Here is a 22,081-nt window from a genome sequence, read left to right on the forward strand (position 1 = left end):
AATTTGGGGTGTTTTAAAGAAAATGCCCGCTTTTAATGACAGCACTGTAATAACCCCAAACAACCACCCTGCGCTGCCGGGGGAGTGGGAATGTTTAATGCATGAGCTGCAGGGCTTGAGATGGAGCTGGGGAGGAACAAAAAGAGGGGAATAAACCCAAACCCTCGCTGAGGAGCATCCAGCAGGGCTGGCTGTCACCTGGTGTTCCCCCTGGAGCCGCCCCAGGGCTGCCCTATCAGCTCCATCTCGGGATGGAGGTGGATCCAGGGTCCCCCGGCCGAACCCCGTCATCCTGGGAAGGAGGAGTTTCCTTCCCGAGCCTTTTAATCCAGTCCTGCTGGTTTCCCGGCACTGCCGGCGGAGCTCCCTGCCCATGCGGCCGTGCCCGGCTCGCCATGGCCCCGCGTCACGTCGTGCCCATGTCCACCAGCCACGCTGCCCGCGGCGTCTGCGTGCTGGGCACTGAGGTCTTCCTCGATATGCGCCGGTAGGGCCGGGCACGGGGCAGCCCGGAGTGATCCATGGAGCTGCTGGGATTTGGGATGGGTTTGGGGCATCCTGGGCTGGGATTTGGGATGGGTTTGGTTGGGATTGGGGTATCCAAGGCTGGAATTTGGGATGGGTTTGGTTGGGATTGGGGCATCCCGGGCTGGGATTTGGGATGGGTTTGGTTGGGATTGGAGCATCTTGGGCTGGGATTTGGGATGGGTTTGGTCAGCCTGGGGCAGTCCAGCTAGGGGTTTGGGATGGGTTTGATGGGGGTTGGAGCATCTTGGGCTGGGATTTGGGATGGGTTTGGTTGGGATTGGGGTATCCAGCCAGGAATTTGGAAGGGTTTGATGGGGATTGGGGCATCCTGGACTGGGGATTTGGGATGGATTTGACGGGGTTTGGGGCATCTTGGGCTGGGATTTGGGTTGGGTTTGGTCAACATGGGGCAGTCCAGCTAGGGGTTTGGGATGGGTTTGATGGGGGTTGGAGCATCTTGGGCTGGGATTTTGGATGGGTTTGGTTGGGATTGGGATATTCCAGCCAGGAATTTGGAAGGGTTTGATGGGGTTTGGGGCATCCTGGGCTGGGATTTTGGATGGGTTTGGTCAACCTGGGGCAGTCCAGCTGGGGGTTTGGGATGGGTTTGATGGGGATTGGAGCATCTTGGGCTGGGATTTGGGATGGGTTTGGTTGGGACTGGGGTATCCAGGGCTGGGATTTGGGATGGGTTTGATCAGGATTGGGGTATTCCAGCCAGGAATTTGGAAGGGTTTGATGGGGATCGGGGTATTCTGGGCCAGGGATTTGGGATGGGTTTGATGGGGATTGGGGCATCCTGGGCTGGGGATTTGGGATGGATTTGCTCCAGATTGGGGCAGTCCGCTCAGGGATTTGGGATGGGTTTGATGGGGATTGGGGCATCCCGGGCCAGGGATTTGGGATGGGTTTGGTGGGGACTGGAGCATCCAGGGCATGGATTTGGGATGGGTTTGATCAGGACTGGAGCATCCAGGGCTAAGGATTTGGGATGGGTTTGATGGGGATTGGGGCATCCCAGGCTGGGGTTTGGGATGGGTTTGGTGGGGACTGGAGCATCCAGGGCATGGATTTGGGATGGGTTTGATGGGGATTGGGGCATCCTGGGCTGGGATTTGGGATGGGTTTGATCAGGATTGGGGTATCCCAGCCAGGGATTTGGGATGGATTTGATCAGGACTGGAGCATCCAGGGCTAAGGATTTGGGATGGGTTTGCTCCAGATTGGGGCAGTCCGGGCTGGGATTTGGGATGGGTTTGATGGGGATTGGGGCATCCCGGGCCAGGGATTTGGGATGGGTTTGATCAGCATCACAGCATCCTGACATGTTCCACAGAGCTGCAGGGCTTTGGGATGGGTTTGGAGAAGGAATGGGTCATGAGGGACTCGGAGCTCGTCAGGAGTTCACCCAAGGGTTTGGAGGGACAGGTCCCTCCAGAGCTGGCTGTGCTTTGGGGGATGATATCCACAGGGAGATCATCCAAGTTTTCTTTTAGGGGATGATGTCCCATTGTGTGTGTTTTGGGGAATGATGTCCATGGGGACCTTGCCCCAAAACTCTGGTTTTTGGATAATAACTCACAGGGAACTCACTTTTGGGGACGATATCCCACAGGGAACTCATTTTTGGGGACAATATCCCACAGGGAGCTCATCCAAAGCTGGAATGTTGGCTCGGGGCATTGCAGCGGAGCCGGGCCAGGATGGTTTGGAGGCAAAGCCCAATCACACCCCGGCTAAGCCCGGGTCTATTTCTGGCTCTAAGAACATTGGGCAAGAGCAATTTAAGATGTGCAACTCGGAGCTAAAACGGGAGGAGGAATAAAATGTGTGGCTCAGGCAGAAAAAATTTAGCAGCGGCCGTGCACGGGCAGCGTCAGGAAAAGGGATTTTTGCAGAATTAAATATGGGGTGGCTTTATTGGGCAGATAGGCAGCTGTCCCTGCCCTGCTGCCACAGTGTCATTATTTAATAAATCACATTTATAATGACAGAGAACGCAGACCCGGCCGGTCAGCATCGCATCCGGGCAATTATTGGGATGGAGCGCTGGAGCCAGGCCAGGATGTGCCACCGTCCCCTCAGAGAGCTCTGGCTGCCCTAAAACAGCCTCGTTTCCCCCTCTCATGCAGACAGAAATGTAGAAAACCCATTATCTGCAATTTTTTGTCCTGCTTTTGGACTTGGAGCTGTCTCAGTCCTATTTAAACCCATGGAGCCCAAATGGGGTAATTTGGCTTCTTGGTAACAAATTTGAGCCATGGTGCTCAACAGCAGATGGTGGAAGCTCTTCCAGCTGAAAAATGGGATAATTTTATTCACGGGAAGCACTGGCTGGGGGGAATTTAGTGATGGATCCATCAATTTGGGGTTGCTTGGGGCAGAACTTTGAGCTCATTGGGTGGCGCTGCTGAGGTGGGAGGGCCACAAATCAATGGCAAAGAGCCCCAGATCCGTGAATCCATGGCTTTGCGGAGTGTTTGGGATGGGATCCAGCATCCCCTGGATCCATGGCTTTGTGGGGTGTTAGGATGGGATCCAACAAACCTCTGGATCCACAGCTTTGTGGGGTGTTTGGGATGGGATCCAGCATCCCCTGGATCCATGGCTTCGCGGGGTGTTCTGGATGGGATCCAACATCCCTCTGGATCCATGGCTTTGTGGGGTGTTGGGATGGGATCCAGCATTTCCCAGATCCATGGCTTCGTGGGGTGTTCTGGATGGGATCCAACATCCCCTGGATCCATGGCTTTGTGGAGTGTTTGGGATGGGATCCAGCATCCCTCTGGATCCATGGCTTTGTGGAGTGTTTGGGATGGGATCCAGCATCCCCTGGATCCATGGCTTTGTGGAGTGTTGGGATGGGATCCAGCATCCCCAGATCCATGGCTTCGCGGGGTGTTCTGGATGGGATCCAACATCCCTCTGGATCCATGGCTTTGTGGGGTGTTGGGATGGGATCCAGCATCCCCCAGATCCATGGCTTCACGTGGTGTTTGGGATGGGATCCAGCATCCCCCGGATCTACGGCTTTGCGGGGTGTTTGGGATGGGATCGAACATCCCTCTGGATCCACGGCTTTGTGGAATGTTGGGATGGGATCCAGCATTTCCTGGATCCATATCTTCATGGGGTGTTCCAGACGGGGATGCCAAGCCCATGGAATGCCTTAATCTCCTGGCAATCTGCTGGAGGCACCGGGGACGCCGCGCCAAGAACAACACCAGGGATAAATCCCTGCCGTGGCGCGCGGGGTTTTGATGTTGCGGTTTTTATGTTCTTGCTGCCCAAGTTTCCACCCGGTTCCCGCTGGGATGCAGCCAGGGGAGCGGGAGCAGGTCAGGGCTGCCGGGATGGAGCGGCCGGGGCTGTAATGAGCAGGGAGCAGCACTTCAAAGGCTCCCGAGGATGTCACGGAGCTGCGTGCCCGGATCCAGGCTCCGCTCCAGCCCCAGCATCCCTCAGGTCACGGGATGGTCCCACAACACCCAGCTCCATGTGTGGTTGGCATGAAAATCATCCCGGCTCTTCCCCGGTTGGGGTTTTGTCACGGGACACTGAAATTCAGGGAATTTCGCGTGGTTGCAGAGGGAGGTTGGATGTGGGATAAACCACGGCCGGACGTGCCGGAGCTGCAGCAGGAGCTGGGCTTGCCCAATGCCGCCACAGAGGTCCCACGTGTGGAACTCCAGGGACCATTTCATCACCCAGGGATGGTCTCGGGGCCCCTCCCGCCCACTCGTGGCTGGGTTTAATTCCAGGTTCGGGGACTTGGCTCCCGTGGTCTCTGACCCGAGGTTGCTCCATTCCAGGTCCACCCCGAGAGGCGCCGCGTCCTTTGACGTGCACGCCACGCCGGCGGTGACGGTGCACATGATCCACAGCCCCGCCACAAAGCCCAGCCTGGACGCCCGGTGGCCCCTGGATCCCGACATCGAGGTGGTGGTGACCATCGATGTCACCAGCAGGACCGTCGATGACAACCAGGTCAGGTTGTCCTACGTGCTGTTCATGTGGCCAAACTGGGGGAAATAAGTGACTTTTCCTAGGAAAACTCAAGGATTTATGAGTAACGCTGACACCAGGGTGGTTTGTCATGGAGAAAGCTTGAGCAGAGTTGTGTAATTGGCACTGACAAGAAACGAAACCCAGAAGGAGAAGGCCCCACTTGGTGCCCCAACGATGACATCACAGGGGTTGCAAAAGTCGGTGCCAGGCAGCAAAAAATTCGCCAAGTCTGATGTTTTCTGTGCCCAATTTTGTGCTGAAGATGGCACAGAGGGTTCCAATGAACTGTGATTAATGGAGAATGGCTGGGATGGACCTCCCAGGGCCCAGAAGGGTGGGCAGGCAGGGGTTGGAGTGGTGATCCTTGTGGGGCCCTTCCCAGCTCATTCCATGATCCCGGGAGGGCAGAGATCCCACCAGCCCAGTGGGATGTGGGTCACAGTGTGGGAATGGAGATCTCTCTAGCTTGGCGGGGTGTTGGGATGGAGATCCCACCAGCTTGGTGAGATGTGGGTCACGGTGTGGGGATGGAGATCCCACCAACCCAGTGGGATGTGAGTCACGGTGTGGGGATGGAGATCCCACCAGCCTGGTGGGATGTGTGTCACGGTGTGGGAATGGAGATCTCGCTAGCTTGGCGGGGTGTTGGGATGGAGATCCTACCAGCACAGTGGGATGTGGGTCACGGTGTGGGGATGGAGATCCCACCAACCCAGTGGGATGTGAGTCACGGTGTGGAGATCCCACCAACACAGTGGGATGTGGATCACAGTGTGGGGATGGAGATCCCATGAGCTTGGTGAGATGTGGGTCACGGTGTGGGGATGGAGATCCCACCAGCTTGGTGAGATGTGGGTCACACTGTGGGGATGGAGATCCCACCAGCCCAGTGAGATGTGGGTCATGGTGTGGGGATGGAGATCCCATGAGCCTGGTGAGATGTGGGTCACAGTGTGGGGATGGAGATCCCACCAGCTTGGTGAGATGTGGGTCACAGTGTGGAGATCCCACCAATCCAGTGGGATGTGGATCACAGTGTGGGGATGGAGATCCCATGAGCTTGGTGAGATGTGGGTCATGGTGTGGGGATGGAGATCCCACCAGCCCAGTGGGATGTGGGTCACGGTGTGGGGATGGAGATCCCACCAGCACAGTGGGATGTGGGTCACGGTGTGGGGATGGAGATCCCATCAGCCTGGTGAGATGTGGGTCACGGTGTGGGGATGGAGATCCCACCAGCTTGGTGAGATCCCCAGCACAGTGTGGGGATGGAGATCCCATGAGCCTGGTGAGATGTGGGTCACAGTGTGGAGATCCCACCAACCCAGTGGGATGTGGGTCACGGTGTGGAGATCCCACCAACCCAGTGGGATGTGGTCACAGTGTGGGGATGGAGATCCCACCAACCCAGTGGGATGTGGGTCACGGTGTGGAGATCCCACCAACCCAGTGGGATGTGGGTCACAGTGTGGAGATCCCACCAACCCAGTGAGATGTGGGTCACGGTGTGGGGATGGAGATCCCACCAACCCAGTGGGATGTGGGTCACAGTGTGGAGATCCCACCAACCCAGTGGGATGTGGGTCACGGTGTGTGGATGTCTCTGCAGGTGAAGATCTCCTACTACGACCGCGAGGGCCGCGAGCTGGCGGTGGCCTGGCTGTACCTCACCTGTGTCGGTAGGTGCCCACCAAGGCCCAGGGAATTCCTGGTCTCTTGGGATCCGGCTGGATCCATGAGGCCGCAATTCCTTGGGGACCACAGGCAATAAAGGTTTGGGTGTTCACCGATGCTGACGAGCAAGAGGGAAATAATTAAACCGTGATTAATTAAACACTGCCTTATATGGTGTGGGAGAGACGGAGGCTGGGCCGTGTCCCCACCCAGGAGCATCCTCCTGTGCTGAGGTGGTTCCTCCGGAGAAGAGGATCCGTGCGAGATCTCCTCACCCAGCTCCGGCCAGCACCAGGGCAGAGGGATCGGCACCGAAGCCGTGCCTGACCTATTTCAGGAGTTACGGGCGAGGTGAATCATCCCCTCCAAACGCCTGCTCTCCCCTGCTGACTACAAAGGGAGTCTAGACAACCAGTCTGGGTGCAGAAGTCTCCACTTGGATGGATTAATTACCCTAAATTTGGGATTTTCTGAAGCGTTCACATGACAGTCTGACCCGTGTCCTCAAATCATGCCTACGCCTCCCGAAATTGCCCCTGGAGAGGCTGAAGGTTTCCCATGTCCCATGGGCCTCACTGGAGCCAACTGGGGCCACCACTGGCCACAGGGATTTTGCCTTCCAAATGTTCTTCTCTTGGTTGGATTTAGAGTTTCCCTCCTGGCTTTTCCATGTCGTCCTCTCTGCCCCAAGGAGAACAATGTCTGACTCAATCCCTGTGTTTTCCACACTTTGTGTGTCCCATCTGGAGGAGTTTTTGGGTTAGGATTGAGGTGGGGTTTGGATGAAGTCGTCAAATCTCTGCAACAGAGGCAGAAATTTGAGGCAAGAAGAGCCCTATGAGGAAATGGTCAGGTTTCCTAGAAATTATTTGGGTGTTTGCTCAACCACAGTGAAAATGCATTTTTGTGCCTCCACCGTGTTTTGGCTTCGTGGAAAACAGGACAGTCAATAGGAAATGGGTGAAAACGTAAAAAATGCCACGGAAACATAAAATCTGCCATGAAAACATAAAATCTGCCACGAACACATTGAAAAATGGCAGTAAAACAAAATCTGCCATGAAAAAATGCTGTGAAAACGTAAAATCCGCCATGAAAACATAAAATCTGACATGAAAACATAAAAAATGCTGTGAAAAATAAAATCTGCCATGAAGTAGGGATGTCCCTGCTGGGGGGAACCAAAATGAGAGGAGATGAAAGAGGGAAAGCCGTGGCAAATTGGGTTGGATTTTCTTCTCCTGTTCTGTTGGGTCTGGAGCAGCTTCGGGGGGATGAGGTGGGGTTGGTGTGGAGGTCGTGGTGCCAAGGAGACCCCAAAATGTCCCCAAGATCTCGTCCCCTGCCCATGGCTTCCTTCCCTCTCGCTGTTCCAGAGGTGTCCCTGGACGTGGACTGGAGCCGGAGCGGCCGAGTGAGGAGCAAGGGCAAGGACAAGGACAAGGACAAGGACAAGGTGAGCAGAGTGTCCTGGGAGGGCGGATCCATCACCGGCCTCTTCCTGGAAAATCTCCAGGGGGCACAGGGACCTGGGTGGTGTCTCTGTGAGGGCAAACAGCCCGGCAGATCCTCAGCCTACTAATTGAGCAGGAAAAGGATTGATTTTCCTATTCCATGCCAGAACCACCTGCAGCTACAGCCTGGCCCCGAGGATCCTGTAGGAGAAAACTCTCGGCTTTTTCCTCCCTTTTATCTCCCTTTTTTCTCCCTTTTTCCTCCCCTTTTCCTCCCTTTTCCTCCCTTTTTTCTCCCTTTTTCCTCCCTTCTTCCTCCCTTCTTTCTCCCCTCTTTCCCCCTTCTTTCTCCATTTTTCCTCCCTTTTTCCTCCATTTCTCTTCCCTTCTTTCTCCCCTCTTTCTCCCCTCTTTCCCCCTTCTTTCTCCATTTTTCCTCCCTTTTTCTCTCCATTTCTCTTCCCTTTTTCCTCCCTTTCTCTTCCACCTCCGTTCTCTTTTTCTTTTCCTTTTCGGGCCCCAAAGCTGCCGTTGAACAAGTTGAGCAAACAGCAGGAGGTTTCCCCCTTCGGCCACACATCTGCCTGTGCCCAGGCCCTCAAGCTGGGCTAATTAAGCACAGATCAGCCGGGCTGATTAACCGCAGCCTGATCGGCGGTGCAAATTGGTATCAAGATGGGCTCAGCTTCCAGAAGTGCTTCAGCCATGTCCAGGCGAGGCTGGAGGCACTTCCAGCCTGGCTGGGCGATAAAATCTTGGAGCAGTCAGTGCAGGCTCTGCTGGAGCTGCCGTTGGGATGGGGCTGTTTGAGCGGCGCTGGTCGGGTTTTCCTCCAAGTGTGGGGCTTTCCTTGGCCCCAGCACGGTGGAAATCCTGCTCCTGTCCCCTCTCGGTGCTTCTCCTCCAGGCCAAGTGGACGTGGGGCCCGGATGGACAAGGGGCCGTGCTGTTGGTCAACTGTGACCGTGACAGCCCCGGCGCGGGGGGCACGGACAGCGGCCAGGCGGACATACGGACACCGGCAGGTGGGCTGCGACCCCGAGGGGCTCCCTGGGGGTTTCCCTGCTGCCATCCCCTCCCTCCGTGTCCCCATGTGTCCCGCAGACCTGCAGGACATGTCGGTGATGCTGCTGCGCACCGAGGGCCCCAGCGCCATCTTCGCCGAGTACCCGGTGGTGCTGCACGTCCCCGAGGGCGACGCGGACAAAGTGCGGGTGTTCCACGCCGTCCGTGAGTGCCTCTGCCTGCCCCCGCAGCCCTGTGGCACCCCAAAGCCAGCCAACCCCACAGGTTTTGTTCATTGGGGCGCCCCTATTTGCTGTAATCCCACTCTTACCCCCAAAGCTCTTCTGCTGTCGCACACGGTGGGTCTATATGGGAAAAACCAAGGGGGAGAAGGTTCCAAAGAGGCTTTTCCCACCGAGGGCTGGAATTTTGACATTCCCATGGCGCGGGAAGCCCCACGTGGCTCCCGGCACTGTTTTGGCTCGGGCAGGGAGCCAAGCAGCCAAGCAGCCCGTCCCGTTGGGCAGCGCCCTTCGCCTTTGAACGGTTGGATCCCCGGCAGCTCCGCGCCGAAAATCAGGTCCGGGGAGCCGAGGGTGTCATTAGAGATCCTCAGCCGGAGCCACGCTCCTTGAAAGGGCAGGACCCGAGGGGACGGAGCCCTCTTTGTCCCGGGAAGATCAAGCGTGTTCCCCAGGGAGGAGGAGGAGGAGGAGGAGGAAGAGGAGGAGGAAGCCCTTCTGCCACCCTTGGGCACCAGCCACCTCCTCCTGCTCCTGCTGGCGTGTCCCCCTGTGGGCAGGCTGTGGGAATTTGGGGTTCTCCAGGCTGAGTTTGGGGTGGGAATCTGGGATTCTCCAGGCTGCTGAACTCAGGGTGGGAATCTGGGGGTCTTCAGGCTGCTGAGTCTGGGGTTGGAATCCAGGGTTCTCCAAGCTGCTGAGTTTGGGGTGGGAATCCCGGGTTCTCCAGGCAAAGCTTGGGGTGGGAATCCCAGGTTCTCCAAGCTGAGTTTGGGGTGGGAATCCAGGGTTCTCCAGGCTGAGTTTGGGGTGGGAATCCCAGGTTCTCCAAGCTGAGTTTGGGGTGGGAGTCCCAGGTTCTCCAAGCTGAGTTTGGGGTTGGAATCCAGGGTTCTCTAAGCTGAGTTTGGGGTGGGAATCCAGGGTTCTCCAGGCTAAGCTTGGGGTGGGAATCCAGGGTTCTCCAAGCTGCTGAACTCAGGGTGGGAATTTGGGGTTGTCCAGACTGAGTTCAGGGTGGGAATCCAGGATTCTCCAGGCTGCTGAACTCAGGGTGCGAATTTGGTGTTGTCCAAGCTGCTGAAGTCAGGGTGGGAATCCAGGGTTCTCCAAGCTGAGTTTGGGGTGGGAATCCAGGGTTGTCCAAGCTGAGTTTGGGGTGGGAATCCAGGGTTCTCCAAGCTGAGTTTGGGGTGGGAATCCCTGGTTCTCCAGGCTGCTGAAATCAGGGTGAGGATCCAGGTTTTTCCAGGCTAATGAGCTCGGAGTGGGAATTCAGGGTTCTCCAGGCTGCTGGGTTTGGGATGGGAATCTGGGGTTCTCCAGGCTGCTGGGTTTGGGGTGGGAATCTGGGGTTCTCCAAGCTGAGTTTGGGGTGGGAATCTGGGGTTCTCCAGGCTGCTGGGTTTGGGATGGGAATCTGGGGTTCTCCAGGCTGCTGGGTTTGGGGTGGGAATCTGGGGTTCTCCAAGCTGAGTTTGGGGTGGGAATCTGGGGTTCTCCAAGCTGAGTTTGGGGTGGGAATCTGGGGTTCTCCAGGCTGCTGGGTTTGGGGTTCCCCAGGTGGTGATACCTACCGGCTCTACAAGCCCGTGCTGGGCCCGGACAAGCTCTCCTACGTGCTGGAGCACGCTGGCCATGGGGACAGCACCTTCTACGTGGAGGGGCTGGCGTTCCCCGACCGGGGCTTCAGCGGCCTCGTGTCCTTCAGCGCCAGCCTGCTGGAGGTGCCCCATAAGGTACGGGGGGTCAGCCCCACCCCTGCCCAAGTAAACCCCCCATGGCTGGAGGTCCCAGACTCCGTTTTGGCTCTGCCAGGACTCGCCGGGCACGCCGATCTTCACGGACACCGTGGTGTTCCGCGTGGCGCCCTGGATCATGACACCCAACACGCAGCAGCCCCTGGAGGTGTTTGTCTGCAGGTAGGAGGGGTGTCCATGGACAGGGCTGTCCCCTGCCCTGGGGCACGCGCCAGGGAGGAGTTCCTGACCCTTCCTGGCTGTGTGTGAGCCAGGCTTAGGCATTCCTGACTGGGAATGGGTGGGAAGGGAGGCAGCTGCTGCCGTGGGAGTCATTTCCATCCCAAGGAGAAGGGCTGGAGTTCCTTCTCCAGGTCCATTCCCATGCAGGAATGTTGCCCAGGGCATTCAAATCTCAAGGAGAAATGCGGGAAGAAGACCTCCAGGTCCAATTCCATGCAGGAATGCTGCCTGGGGTGTTTAAATCCCAAAGAGAAATGCTGGAGTTCCCTCTCCAGATCCAATCCCACCAAGGCTGGAGTTCCTTCTCCAGTTCCAATCCCACCAAGGCTCAAATTCCCTCTTCAGTTCCAATCCCACAAAGTCTTGGATTCTCTCTCCAGTTCCAATCCCACAAAGGCTGGAGGACCCTCTCCACATCCAAACCCACAAAGGCTGGGATTTCTTCTCCAGCTTCAGTCCCTCAAAGGCTGGAGTTCCCTCTCCAGCTCCAATCCCACAAAGGCTGGAGGACCCTCTCCAGATCCAATCCCACCAAGGCTGGAGTTCCTTCTCCCGTTCCAATCCCACCAAGGCTCAAATTCCCTCTTCAGTTCCAATCCCACAAAGGCTGGAGGACCCTCTCCACATCCAAGCCCAAAAAGGCTGGGATTTCTTCTCCAGCTCCAATCCCACAAAGGCTGGAGTTCCCTCTCCAACTTCAACCCCACAAAGGCTGGAGTTCCCTCTCTACTCCAAATCCACAAAGGCTGGGATTTCTTCTCCAGCTTCAGTCCCTCAAAGGTTGGAGTTCCCTCTCCAGCTCCAATCCCACCAAGGCTGGAGTTCCCTCTCCAGCTCCATTCCCACATGGAAATGCTGCCCGGGGTGCTCAGGATTGAGGAACAAGCCGTGGGGTCGGGGTTTTAGGGACTCCCCATGATCCCCCTCACAGCCCCAGCCCCTCGCTGTCCCCCCAGCATCAAGCAGGGCTCGGATTCCAACGAGGCCTTCCTGGAGGGGCTGCGGGAGCTGCTGCGCAAAGCCAACTGCAAACTGACCGTGTGCTCGGAGCTGGACTCGCGCAGCGACCGCTGGATCCAGGTCAGCTCACGCGGGAACAGGAGAGCCCCGCCGTGCCTTGGGCAGGTCCTGGAATGCCAGGGGAAGGGCACTGAGGCACAGGGAATGCTGCCATGGGTGGGGACAATGGCCTGGGAGCCTGGCGTGGCACCAGGGACACAGAGGGGCACCGGGACAGGGACCCTGTGGGCCGTGCAGGAGGGGCCTGACTGCAAGGGGGACCCCAGTGAGAGGGGGGACCCTGTGGGGACATTGCAAGAAGGACCCCATGGGACAGTGCAAAGGGGACCCAATTGCAAAAGGGACCCCGTGGGACATTGCAAAGGGGACCCTATTGCAAAAGGGTCCCCGTGGGGCTTTTGAGGGTGACCCCATTGCAAGAAGGACCCCATGGGGACATCACGGGGGGTCCCTGCTGCAAAAGGGTCCCCATGGGACATTGCAAAGGGGACTCCACTGCAAAAGCGACCCCATGGGACACTGCAAAAGGGACCCTATTGCAAAAGGGACCCAGTTGCACTTTACAAGGGGGTCCCTTTTGCAGAAGGGTCCCCGAGGTGCTTTGGAAGAGGAACCCAAGGGACACCTCCAGAGTGACCTCATTGTACAAGGGCACCCCATTGAAAGTGTCACCCCGTGGGGTTGTACAGGAGGGTCCCAGTGCCAGGGGACCCCAAGAGGACACCATGGCTGTGGTGTCACCCCGTGGGGTTGTACAGGAGGGTCCCAGTGCCAGGGGACCCCAAGAGGACACCGTGGCTGTTGTGTCACCCTGTGGGGTTGTACAGGAGGGTCCCAGTGCCAGGGAGACCCCAGCAGGACACTGTGGCTGTGGTGTCACCCTGTGGGGCTGTGCAGGAGGGTCCCAGTGCCAGGGGACCCCAGGGGGACAATGTGGCTGTGGTGTCACCCCAGGGGCTGTGCAGGAGGGTCCCAGTGCCAGGGGGACCCCAGGGGGACACTGTGGCTGTGGTGTCACCCTGTGGGGCTGTGCAGGAGGGTCCCAGTGCCAGGGGACCCCAGGGGGACACTGTGGCTGTGGTGTCACCCCAGGGGCTGTGCAGGAGGGTCCCAGTGCCAGGGGGACCCCATGGCTGTGGTGTCACCCTGTGGGGCTGTGCAGGAGGGTCCCAGTGCCAGGAGAACCCAAGAGGACACTGTGGCTGTGGTGTCACCCCGTGGGGTTGTACAGGAGGGTCCCAGTGCCAGGGGACCCCAAGAGGACACCGTGGCTGTGGTGTCACCCCAGGGGCTGTGCAGGAGGGTCCCAGTGCCAGGGGACCCCAGCAGGACACTGTGGCTGTGGTGTCACCCCAGGGGGCTGTGCAGGAGGGTCCCAGTGCCAGGGGACCCCAAGAGGACACCATGGCTGTGGTGTCACCCCGTGGGGTTGTACAGGAGGGTCCCAGTGCCAGGGGACCCCAAGAGGACACCGTGGCTGTGGTGTCACCCCAGGGGCTGTGCAGGAGGGTCCCAGTGCCAGGGGACTCCAGGGGGACACTGTGGCTGTGGTGTCACCCTGTGGGGTTGTACAGGAGGGTCCCAGTGCCAGGGGACCCCAAGAGGACACCATGGCTGTGGTGTCACCTGCCGGGCAGGAGCTTCCCAATGTTTTAGGCTGGGCTGTGCCAGGCTCGCCCCATTTCCTGCCCCACCCTCCCCATATCCCTGGTGGAGATTCCTATCACCCCCGGGAGCCTTCCTCCTCCTCTTCCTCGTCTCCTTCCCACAGGATGAGCTGGAGTTTGGCTACGTGGAGGCTCCACACAAAACCTTCCCCGTGGTCTTCGACTCTCCCAGGAACAGAGGCCTAAAGGATTTTGCTTTTAAGAAGATCCTGGTGTGTCCTTGCATTGAAATCCCCCTTTTGCCCCAAAAAATCCCCACATGGGATGTTCTTGGCACCTCTTCCCTCTTTCCCAGGGCCCGGATTTTGGCTACGTGACCCGGGAGCCCCCCGGGAAGAGCGTGACCAGCCTGGATTCCTTCGGGAACCTGGATGTGAGCCCGCCGGTGACGGTGCGGGGCAAGGAGTACCCGCTGGGGCGGATCCTCATCGGCAGCCCCCTGCCCTGGTGAGCGCCCAAAACCCTCCCTGGGACATCCCAAAACCCTCCCTGGGACAACTCAAAACCCTCCTTGGGACATGCCAAAACCCTCCCTAGGACATCCCAAAACCCTCCCTGGGACATCCCAAAACCCTCCCTGGGACATCCCAAAACCCTCCTTGGGACATCCCAAAGCTCTCCCTCGGGAGATCCCAAAACCCTCCCTGGGACATCCCAAAGCTCTCCCTGGGACATCCCAAAACCCTCCTTGGGAGATCCCAAAACCCTCCCTGGGACATCCCAAAACCCTCCTCGGGACATCCCAAAACCCTCCCTGGGAGATCCCAAAGCTCTCCCTTGGGAGATCCCAAAACCCTCCTTGGGAGATCCCAAAACTCTCCCTCAGGACATCCCAAAGCTCTCCCTTGGGAGATCCCAAAACCCTTCCTCAGGAACCTCTTGGAGAAAAGACCTGATCCTGATGCCCATAAAATCCCAGATTTTACAGCAAAATCTGCTGCTCCTCTGACCCCCAAAACACCCGGCCACTGTTTTCCTGTTTTCCCTTTTCCCCGTTTTCCCCTTTTCCCTTTCCCCTTTTCCCCTTTTCCCTTTTCCCCCTTTTCCCCTTTCCACTTTTCCCCTTTTCTTTTCCCCTCTTCCCCTCTTCCCCTCTTCCCCTCTTCCCCTCTTCCCCTCTTCCCCTTTTCCCCCGTTTCCCCCCTTTCCCCCTTTTCCTCCTTTTCCCATTTTTTCCCTTTTTCACCCCTTTTTCCCCAACCCCACACACCTGGGCTGGGTTTGTTCTTTGGGAGAGAAGCAGGGGAGCCCAGGACAGGGCGAAATCCCGAATAACTGGGGGTTGTGCCCATGGAATCCCGAATAACCGGGGGTTGTTGTTCCCATGGAATCCCAAATAACCAGGGGTTGTTGTGCCCACGAAATCCTGAACAACCGGAGGTTGTTGTTCCTATGAAATCCTGAATAACCGAGGTAGTTGAGCCCATGAAATCCCGGACAACTGGGGATTGATGTTCCCATAAAATCCTGAATAACCGGGGGTTGTTGTTCCCATGGAATCCCAAATAACTGGGGATTGTTGTTCCCATGAAATCCAGAAAACCTGGGGGTTTTTGTTCCCATGAAATCCCGGACAACTGGGGATTGATGTTCCCATAAAATCCTGAATAACCGGGGGTTGTTGTTCCCATGGAATCCCGAATAACCAGGGATTGTTGTTCTCATAAAATCCCGAATAACCGAGGGTTGTTGTTCCCATAAAATCCCAAATAACCGAGGGTTGTTGTGCCCATGAAATCCTGAACAAGCAGAGGTTGTTGTTCCTATGAAATCCTGAATAACCGGGGTAGTTGAGCCCATGAAATCCCGGACAACTGGGGATTGATGTTCCCATAAAATCCTGAATAACCGGGGGTTGTTGTTCCCATGGAATCCCGAATAACCGGGGTTGTTGTTCTCATAAAATCCCGAATAACCGAGGGTTGTTGTTCCCATAAAATCCCAAATAACCGAGGGTTGTTGTTCCCCTGAAATCCCGAATAACCGGGGTTGTTGTGCCTATGGAATCCTGAATAACTGGGGGTTGTTGTTCCTATGAAATCCCAAATAACCAGGGTTGTTGAGCCCATGAAATCCCGACTAACCGGGGTTGTTGTGCCCATGAAATCCTGAACAAGCAGAGGTTGTTGTTCCTATGAAATCCTGAATAACCGAGGTAGTTGAGCCCATGAAATCCCGGACAACTGGGGATTGATGTTCCCATAAAATCCCGAATAACCGGGGATTGATGTTCCCATGGAATCCTGAATAACCGGGGGTTGTTGTTCCCATGGAATCCCGAATAACCGGGGGTTGTTGTTCCCATGGAATCCCGAATAACCGGGGTTGTTGTGCCCAGGCTGGGCAGCGAACAAAGCTCCCTGCCAAGCCTCCACAAAGGAGGGCATTTTCTGGGAAAAACAACACCCGCCCCTGATCCCATCCCAAAAAACCCACGGGACGCTCCTGTTCCAACCCGAGGCTCGCACTGCTTCCAGAGGAAAAGAAATGCAGGGAAATGGGATTTTCCCAGCCCCACTGAGGCCCCAATTGTCCCGTCCCTCATTACCGGGAATTTAATTAACATTTTCCCAGCCCGTTCTGTTTAAGAAAACTTGGCTCTCACACCGAAATGAGGTGGGATTTGGGAATTGCAGGGATGGGAAAAATTCATCCCAGAGGTGCCCGAGCAGAACCGGGCATGGAATGATCCCATCCAAATGGATAGATCCAGCCTGGAGAGGTGTTTATGGAAAATGAGGGGATATATCAATGTATTTATCCAAAATACAGGGAGATACATTGATATATTTAAATAATATTAGGGATCTAGTAATATATATTTGTACTGATACATTTATATCAGTAAATATATATAAAAATATATATATTTAGCAATATATATTTATATAACATATACATTTACACACTTTATAGGGATATATCCATGTATTTATCCAAAATACAGGGAGATATGCTGATATATTTATGTAATATTCGGGATCTAATAGTATATATTTCTACTGATACATTAATAGAGATTTAGCAATTTATATTTATATAAAATATACATTTACACCCTTTATATATAATATAGGGATATATCGATGTATTTATCTAAAAATACAGCAAGACACATTGATATATTTAAGTAATATTGGGGATCTAGTAATATATAAGATAGGGATTTAGTAATATATATTTATATATTATAGGAATTTAGCAATATATATATTTAAATAATATAGGGCTTTAGCAGTGTATGTTTATATAACATATTATTAACATTATATATAATATAGGAAAATATTGATGTATTTATCTAAAACACAAAGAGTTATGTTGATATATTTATATAAGATAGGGATCTAGTAATATATATTTATATTGATCTGTTTATACAATATGGTGATTTTAGCAACATATATAACATTTATTATTACCTCACTTTATAAATAACACAGGACTATATTAATATATAACAGATATAATTATATATATAATATATATAATAATATATAACAGACATAATTGGGCCATCAGGCAGATAAATCTGTATTAAAGCAGAACAATCTATAATTTATTTTATTACATGTATTTAAATATGTTTATGTCTGTAATGTAGCTTGGGCCATTTTCCCTGAAAAACAGGATAAAAATGAGCCCTGGGGTGATCAGGGGGAGGTTTGGGGAGTGGATTTTGGGGAGGGGGTTTCGGGGAGGGGATTTTGGGGTGGAGAATGGGTTTTGGAGAGCAGGTTTTAGGGAGAGGAGTGAGTTTTGGGGCAGAGAGTGGGTTTTGGGGCAGGGGTTTTGAGGCAGGGAGCAGGTTTTGGGGACAGGAGCAGGTTTTGGGAAGCAGAGGGGGTTTGGAGTGGGAGTTTTGGGGCAGGGAGTGAGTTTTGGGGAGGGGGTTATAGGGCTGGGAGGGGATTTTGGGAAAGGGGTTTTGGGATGGGGAACAGGTTTTGGGGTGGAGAGAGGGTTTTTGGGGCAGGGAGTGGGTTTTAGGGTGGGGAGCAGGTTTTGGGGGAGTGGGTTTTGGGGAGGGAGCAGGGTTTTTGGGGCAGGGCTTTTGGGATGGAGAGTGGGTTTTGGGGAGGGTGTTTTGGGGCGGGAAGCAGGTTTTGGGGAGTGGGTTTTGGGGAAAGAGCAGGTTTTGGGATGGGGTTTTGGGGAGGGGATTTTGGGGAGGAAGTGGGTTATGAGGCAGGGGTTTTAGGGCAGGGAGTGGGTTTTGGGGAGCAGGTTTTGGGAATGGGAGCGGGTTGTGGGGCAGGGAGCAAGGTTTTGGGGTGGGGGTTTTGGGGAGGGAGCAGGTTTGGGGGAGCGGGTTTTGGTGGGGGAGCAGGTTTTAGGGAGCGGGTTTTGCGGTGGGGGTTTTGGAGCAGGGAGCAGGTTTGGGGCAGGGTTTTGGGGAGTGGGTTTTGGGATGGAGAGTGGGTTTTGGGGAGGGTGTTTTGGGGTAAGGGTTTTGAGGCAAAGAGCGAGTTTCAGGGAGGGGATTTTGGGGTGGTGGTTTTGGTGGGGGAGCAGGTTTTGGGGAGCGGGTTTTGCAGCGGGGGTTTTGGAGCAGGGTCAGCAGGTTTGGGGCAGGGTTTTGGGGCAGGGTTTAGGGGCAGGGTTTTGGGGCAGGGTTTGGGGCAGGGTTTTGGGATGGAGAGTGGGTTTTGGGGAGGGGATTTTGGGGTGGTGGTTTTGGTGGTGAAGCAGGTTTGGGGGAGCGGGTTTTGCAGTGGGGATTTTGGAGCAGGGTCAGCAGGTTTGGGGCAGGGTTTTGGGGCAGGGTCAGAAGGTTTGGGGCAGGGTTTGGGGCAGGGTTTTGGGGCAGGGTTTGGGGCAGGAGCGGTGCCCACCCCAACTGTCCCGCAGGATGGCCGGGCGCAGGATGTGCCGCGCCGTGCGGGATTTCCTCTTCGCGCAGAAGGTGCAGGCGCCGCTCGAGGTCTACTCGGAGTGGCTCAGCGTGGGCCACGTGGATGAGTTCCTCACCTTCGTCCCTGCCCTGGACAGGAAGGTGCCGACCCCAGAGCCTGCCCGGGGCTCCTCACAGCACCCCAAAAATCCCCTTTGCCCGGTGTTTGTCCTTCCGGGGGCTCCGGGGGATGGAGCCCCTTTGGGGTGGCCCAAGAGGATGGGTTTGGGATTGGCATGGGAATCTCATGGCCCCAGGGATGGATTTGGGATTGCTGTGAGCATCTCACAGCCCAGGGATGGATTTGGGATTGGCATGAGGATCTCATGGCATGGGGATGAATTTGGGATTGGTGTGGGCATCCCATGGCCCCAGGGATGAATTTGGGATTGGTGTGGGCATCCCATGGCCCCAGGGATGGATTTGGGATTGGTGTGGGCATCCCGTGGCCCCAGGGATGAATTTGGGATAGGCATGAGCATCTCATAGCCCTGGGGATGGATATGGGATCTCTGTGGCCATTCCATGGCCCCAGGTTGGGTTTGGGAATCTCCATGAGCATCTCACAGCCCTGGGGATGGGTATGGGATCTCCATGGGCATCCCATGGCCCCAGGGCTGGGTTTGGGATGGCCGTGGTGCCTCCCAGCCAGACTCTGGGGTGTTTTGTCCCCCACACCAGGGGTGACCCCCGGGCTCTGTCCCGCAGGGATTCCGGCTGCTCCTGGCCAGTCCCAACGCCTGCTACAAACTCTTCAAGGAGAAGCAGCAGCAGGGCCACGGAGAGGCCACGCAGTTCATCGGTGAGGGCTGAGGCCATCGCTAGGGAACAGCATTCCTGCTGTCCCTTCCAAGTATCCATTCCCAGTGTCCATCCCACTGTCCTTCCCACTGTCTTTCCCACTGTCCATCCTGCTGTCCATTCCCACTGTCCATCCCACTGTCCGTCCTGCTGTTTATCCCACTGCCCATTCCCAATGTCCATCCCTCTGTCTACAATGTCCATCCCTCCATCTATCCCGCTTTCCACCCCACTTTTTATCCCTCTGTCCATCCCACTGTCCATCCCAGTGCCCATCCCTCTGCCCATCTCACTGTCCGTCCCTGTGTCCATCCCATTGTCCATCCCACTGTCCATCCCTCTATCCATCCCTGGTGTCCATCGCTGCTGTCCATCTCTCTGTCCATCCCTCTGTCCATCCCTCTGTCCATCTTAATCTCCATCCCTGTGTCTGTTCCTGTGTCTCTCCCAGTGTCCATCCCACTGTCCATCCTAGTGCCCATCCCTGTGTCCATCCCTGTGTCCATTCCTGTGTCCATCCCACTGTCCATCCCAGTGCCCATCCCTGTGTCCATCCCTGTGTCCATCCCACTGTCCATCCGGCTGTCCACCCCTCTGTCCGTCCCTCTGTCCCTGACCGCTCCCACCCCAGGGCTGAAGGGCACTGAGAAGAAGAGCATCGATGAGATCCTGGCGGATGAGTCCCTGCGCAGCGACAACCGCCACGTGCAGGTGGGACCTGGGGGGTTCCTCCTCCTCATTCCAGGGGGGTTCCGGGGTGCAGGGATGGGATTTGGGGTCCTGGGGAATGGCCAGAGGGGTGAGGAGAGGGAGATGAGCCGAGGGACATGGAGAGGATGGGATGGGATGGGATGGGATGGGATGGGATGGGATGGGATGGGATGGGATGGGATGGGATGGGATGGGATGGGATGGGATGGGATGGGATGGGATGGGGATGGGATGGGATGGGATGGGATGGGATGGGATGGGATGGGATGGGAATGGGATGGGGATGGGATGGACTGGGGATGGGGATGGGATGGGATGAGACAGGATGGGGATACGATGGGGATGGGATGGTGGGATGAGATGGGGATGGGGATGGGATGGAGATGAGATGGGATGGGCTGGTCTGGGGAAGGGATGGGGATGGGATGTGGATGGGGTGGGAGGTTGTGCACAGGGATGGGGTGGGATCCAGCAGGGTCCGTGGGTGGGATGGGGAGGGCTGGGATGGCAGCTCTGGTTCCTTCCCGCAGCGCTGCATCGACTGGAACCGCGACCTGCTGAAGCAGGAGCTGGGGCTGAGCGAGCAGGACATCGTGGACATCCCGCAGCTCTTCATCCTCACCAACTCCCGCGCCGACGCGCTCTTCCCAGACATGGTGAGACCCCGACCCCACAACCCTGCCCCGATCCCAATCCCCCGGATCAACCCCTGCTGCACTCCCCGCTCTGCCCCAGGTGAACATGCTGGTGCTGGGCCGGCACCTGGGCATCCCCAAACCCTTCGGGCCCGTGGTGGGCGGGCGCTGCTGCCTGGAGCAGCGCGTGCGGGAGCTGCTGGAGCCGCTGGGCCTCTCCTGCACCTTCATCGACGACTTCTTCTCCTACCACGTCCTGTCGGGGGACGTGCACTGCGGCACCAACGTGCGCCGCAAGCCCTTCGCCTTCAAGTGGTGGCACGTGGTGCCCTGAGGAGCCCCCTGGGCCGGGTCCTGCAGGGAAAAGCGCATTTCCTGCAGCCCAGGGAAGATGTGCATTTCCTGCAGCCCAGGGAAGATGTGCATCTCCCGCAGCCCAGGGAGAAGGTGCATTTCCTGCAGCCCAGGGGGAAGGTGCATCTCCTGCAGCCCAGGGGGAAGGTGCATCTCCTGCAGCCCAGGGGGAAGGTGCATCTCCTGCACCGGAAAAGCACCGACAGCTCGGGTTTGGCCAATAAAGCTTTACGGACACTGAGGGGGCAGCGTTTCCCCGTTTCTCGTCCTTCATTCCTTCGCTCCCGGTGTGAAGAAGTCCTTTGGAGCCTGGTTTTGGGCACGGGGGTTTGGTTTGGGGCTGGTGGGGACAGCGGGGGTGGGGAGGCTGCTCTGGGGGTGTGGGCCCCATCCCACAGCCGCGGGGTCACGGAGTCTGATGGCACCCCCAAAATTCCGTGTTTTGGCCAAAAAATCGCTTCCTGCTGGGGAACCTGGTTCTCGGGCTGCAGGAACCCCTCCTGCCCTCCTCGGGACCTTTTCACGCCTTTCCAAGAGGGAATTTCCTCCGCTCTTCGTCTCCACCGGAGCGCGACACTTCCCCGTGCCCGCCTGGCACCGCCTGGCACCGCCTGGCACCGCCCCGGGAATCGAAACCCGCCCAGTGCCCCGGGCACGGCTCGGCCCCGCACAGCCCCGCTGCCGTTCTGGGGCCGGACGCGCTGATTTTGGGCAATTCGCTCTCCTGGCAGCGTTTCTGAGGTGCGGCTGCACCTGCGGCTCGAGCAGAACCCTCAAGGGGATGCTCCCACATATCCCCTTCCCCCTCCCTTTTTGCCCCAAAAGCGAGTTTCTAACCCCATTTCCGACCCCATTTCCACCCCCATTCCCCGGGGCTGTGTCCCTGCTGACATTCCCGGGCCCCGAGGAGCGACATTAAACCCGGGCCGCGCGTGATGGCGGGGAGGGGGTTTGGGAACAGCTGCGGGGACAAAGCGCTCCGGGCTCCCACGCGCAGCCGGGGCTTTAATTAAAACAAAGGTGATTAACGCCGCCGGGGGTCCGCTGTCCCCAGCGCTGTCCCCATCCCGCGGAGCCCGCAGAGCGCCCTGCCCGCCCCGAGGGAG

The 22,081-nt window shown here is 56.5% G+C and overlaps 1 protein-coding gene across 1 annotated transcript; it reads left to right on the top strand.

The window, feature by feature from the left end:
• The first annotated feature begins 375 nt into the window (after positions 1–375).
• LOC141731786 (protein-arginine deiminase type-1-like) lies at positions 376–20,968 on the top strand. Its single transcript, XM_074558514.1, has 16 exons — positions 376–487; positions 4,341–4,515; positions 6,146–6,215; positions 7,587–7,666; positions 8,572–8,689; positions 8,769–8,894; positions 10,475–10,650; positions 10,730–10,833; positions 11,850–11,973; positions 13,685–13,792; positions 13,876–14,027; positions 18,432–18,576; positions 19,183–19,276; positions 19,907–19,986; positions 20,517–20,642; positions 20,722–20,968. The coding sequence occupies exons 1-16, from the start codon at positions 396–398 to the stop codon at positions 20,953–20,955; spliced, it is 2,004 nt and encodes a 667-aa protein (XP_074414615.1). The 5' UTR covers positions 376–395; the 3' UTR covers positions 20,956–20,968.
• Positions 20,969–22,081: the final 1,113 nt, after the last annotated feature.

This window comes from Zonotrichia albicollis, chromosome 25 (assembly GCF_047830755.1).
Source record: "Zonotrichia albicollis isolate bZonAlb1 chromosome 25, bZonAlb1.hap1, whole genome shotgun sequence".
Taxonomy (NCBI): Eukaryota; Metazoa; Chordata; class Aves; order Passeriformes; family Passerellidae; genus Zonotrichia; species Zonotrichia albicollis.

Excerpts from the sequence above, each read along its gene's own strand:
- LOC141731786 (XM_074558514.1), top strand. The coding sequence starts at position 396 with ATGGCCCCGCGTCACGTCGTGCCCATGTCCACCAGCCACGCTGCCCGC. Across the intron at positions 488-4,340 it reads GTCTTCCTCGATATGCGCCG|GTCCACCCCGAGAGGCGCCG; the intron begins GTAGGGCCGGGC and ends GCTCCATTCCAG. Across the intron at positions 6,216-7,586 it reads GCTGTACCTCACCTGTGTCG|AGGTGTCCCTGGACGTGGAC; the intron begins GTAGGTGCCCAC and ends TCGCTGTTCCAG.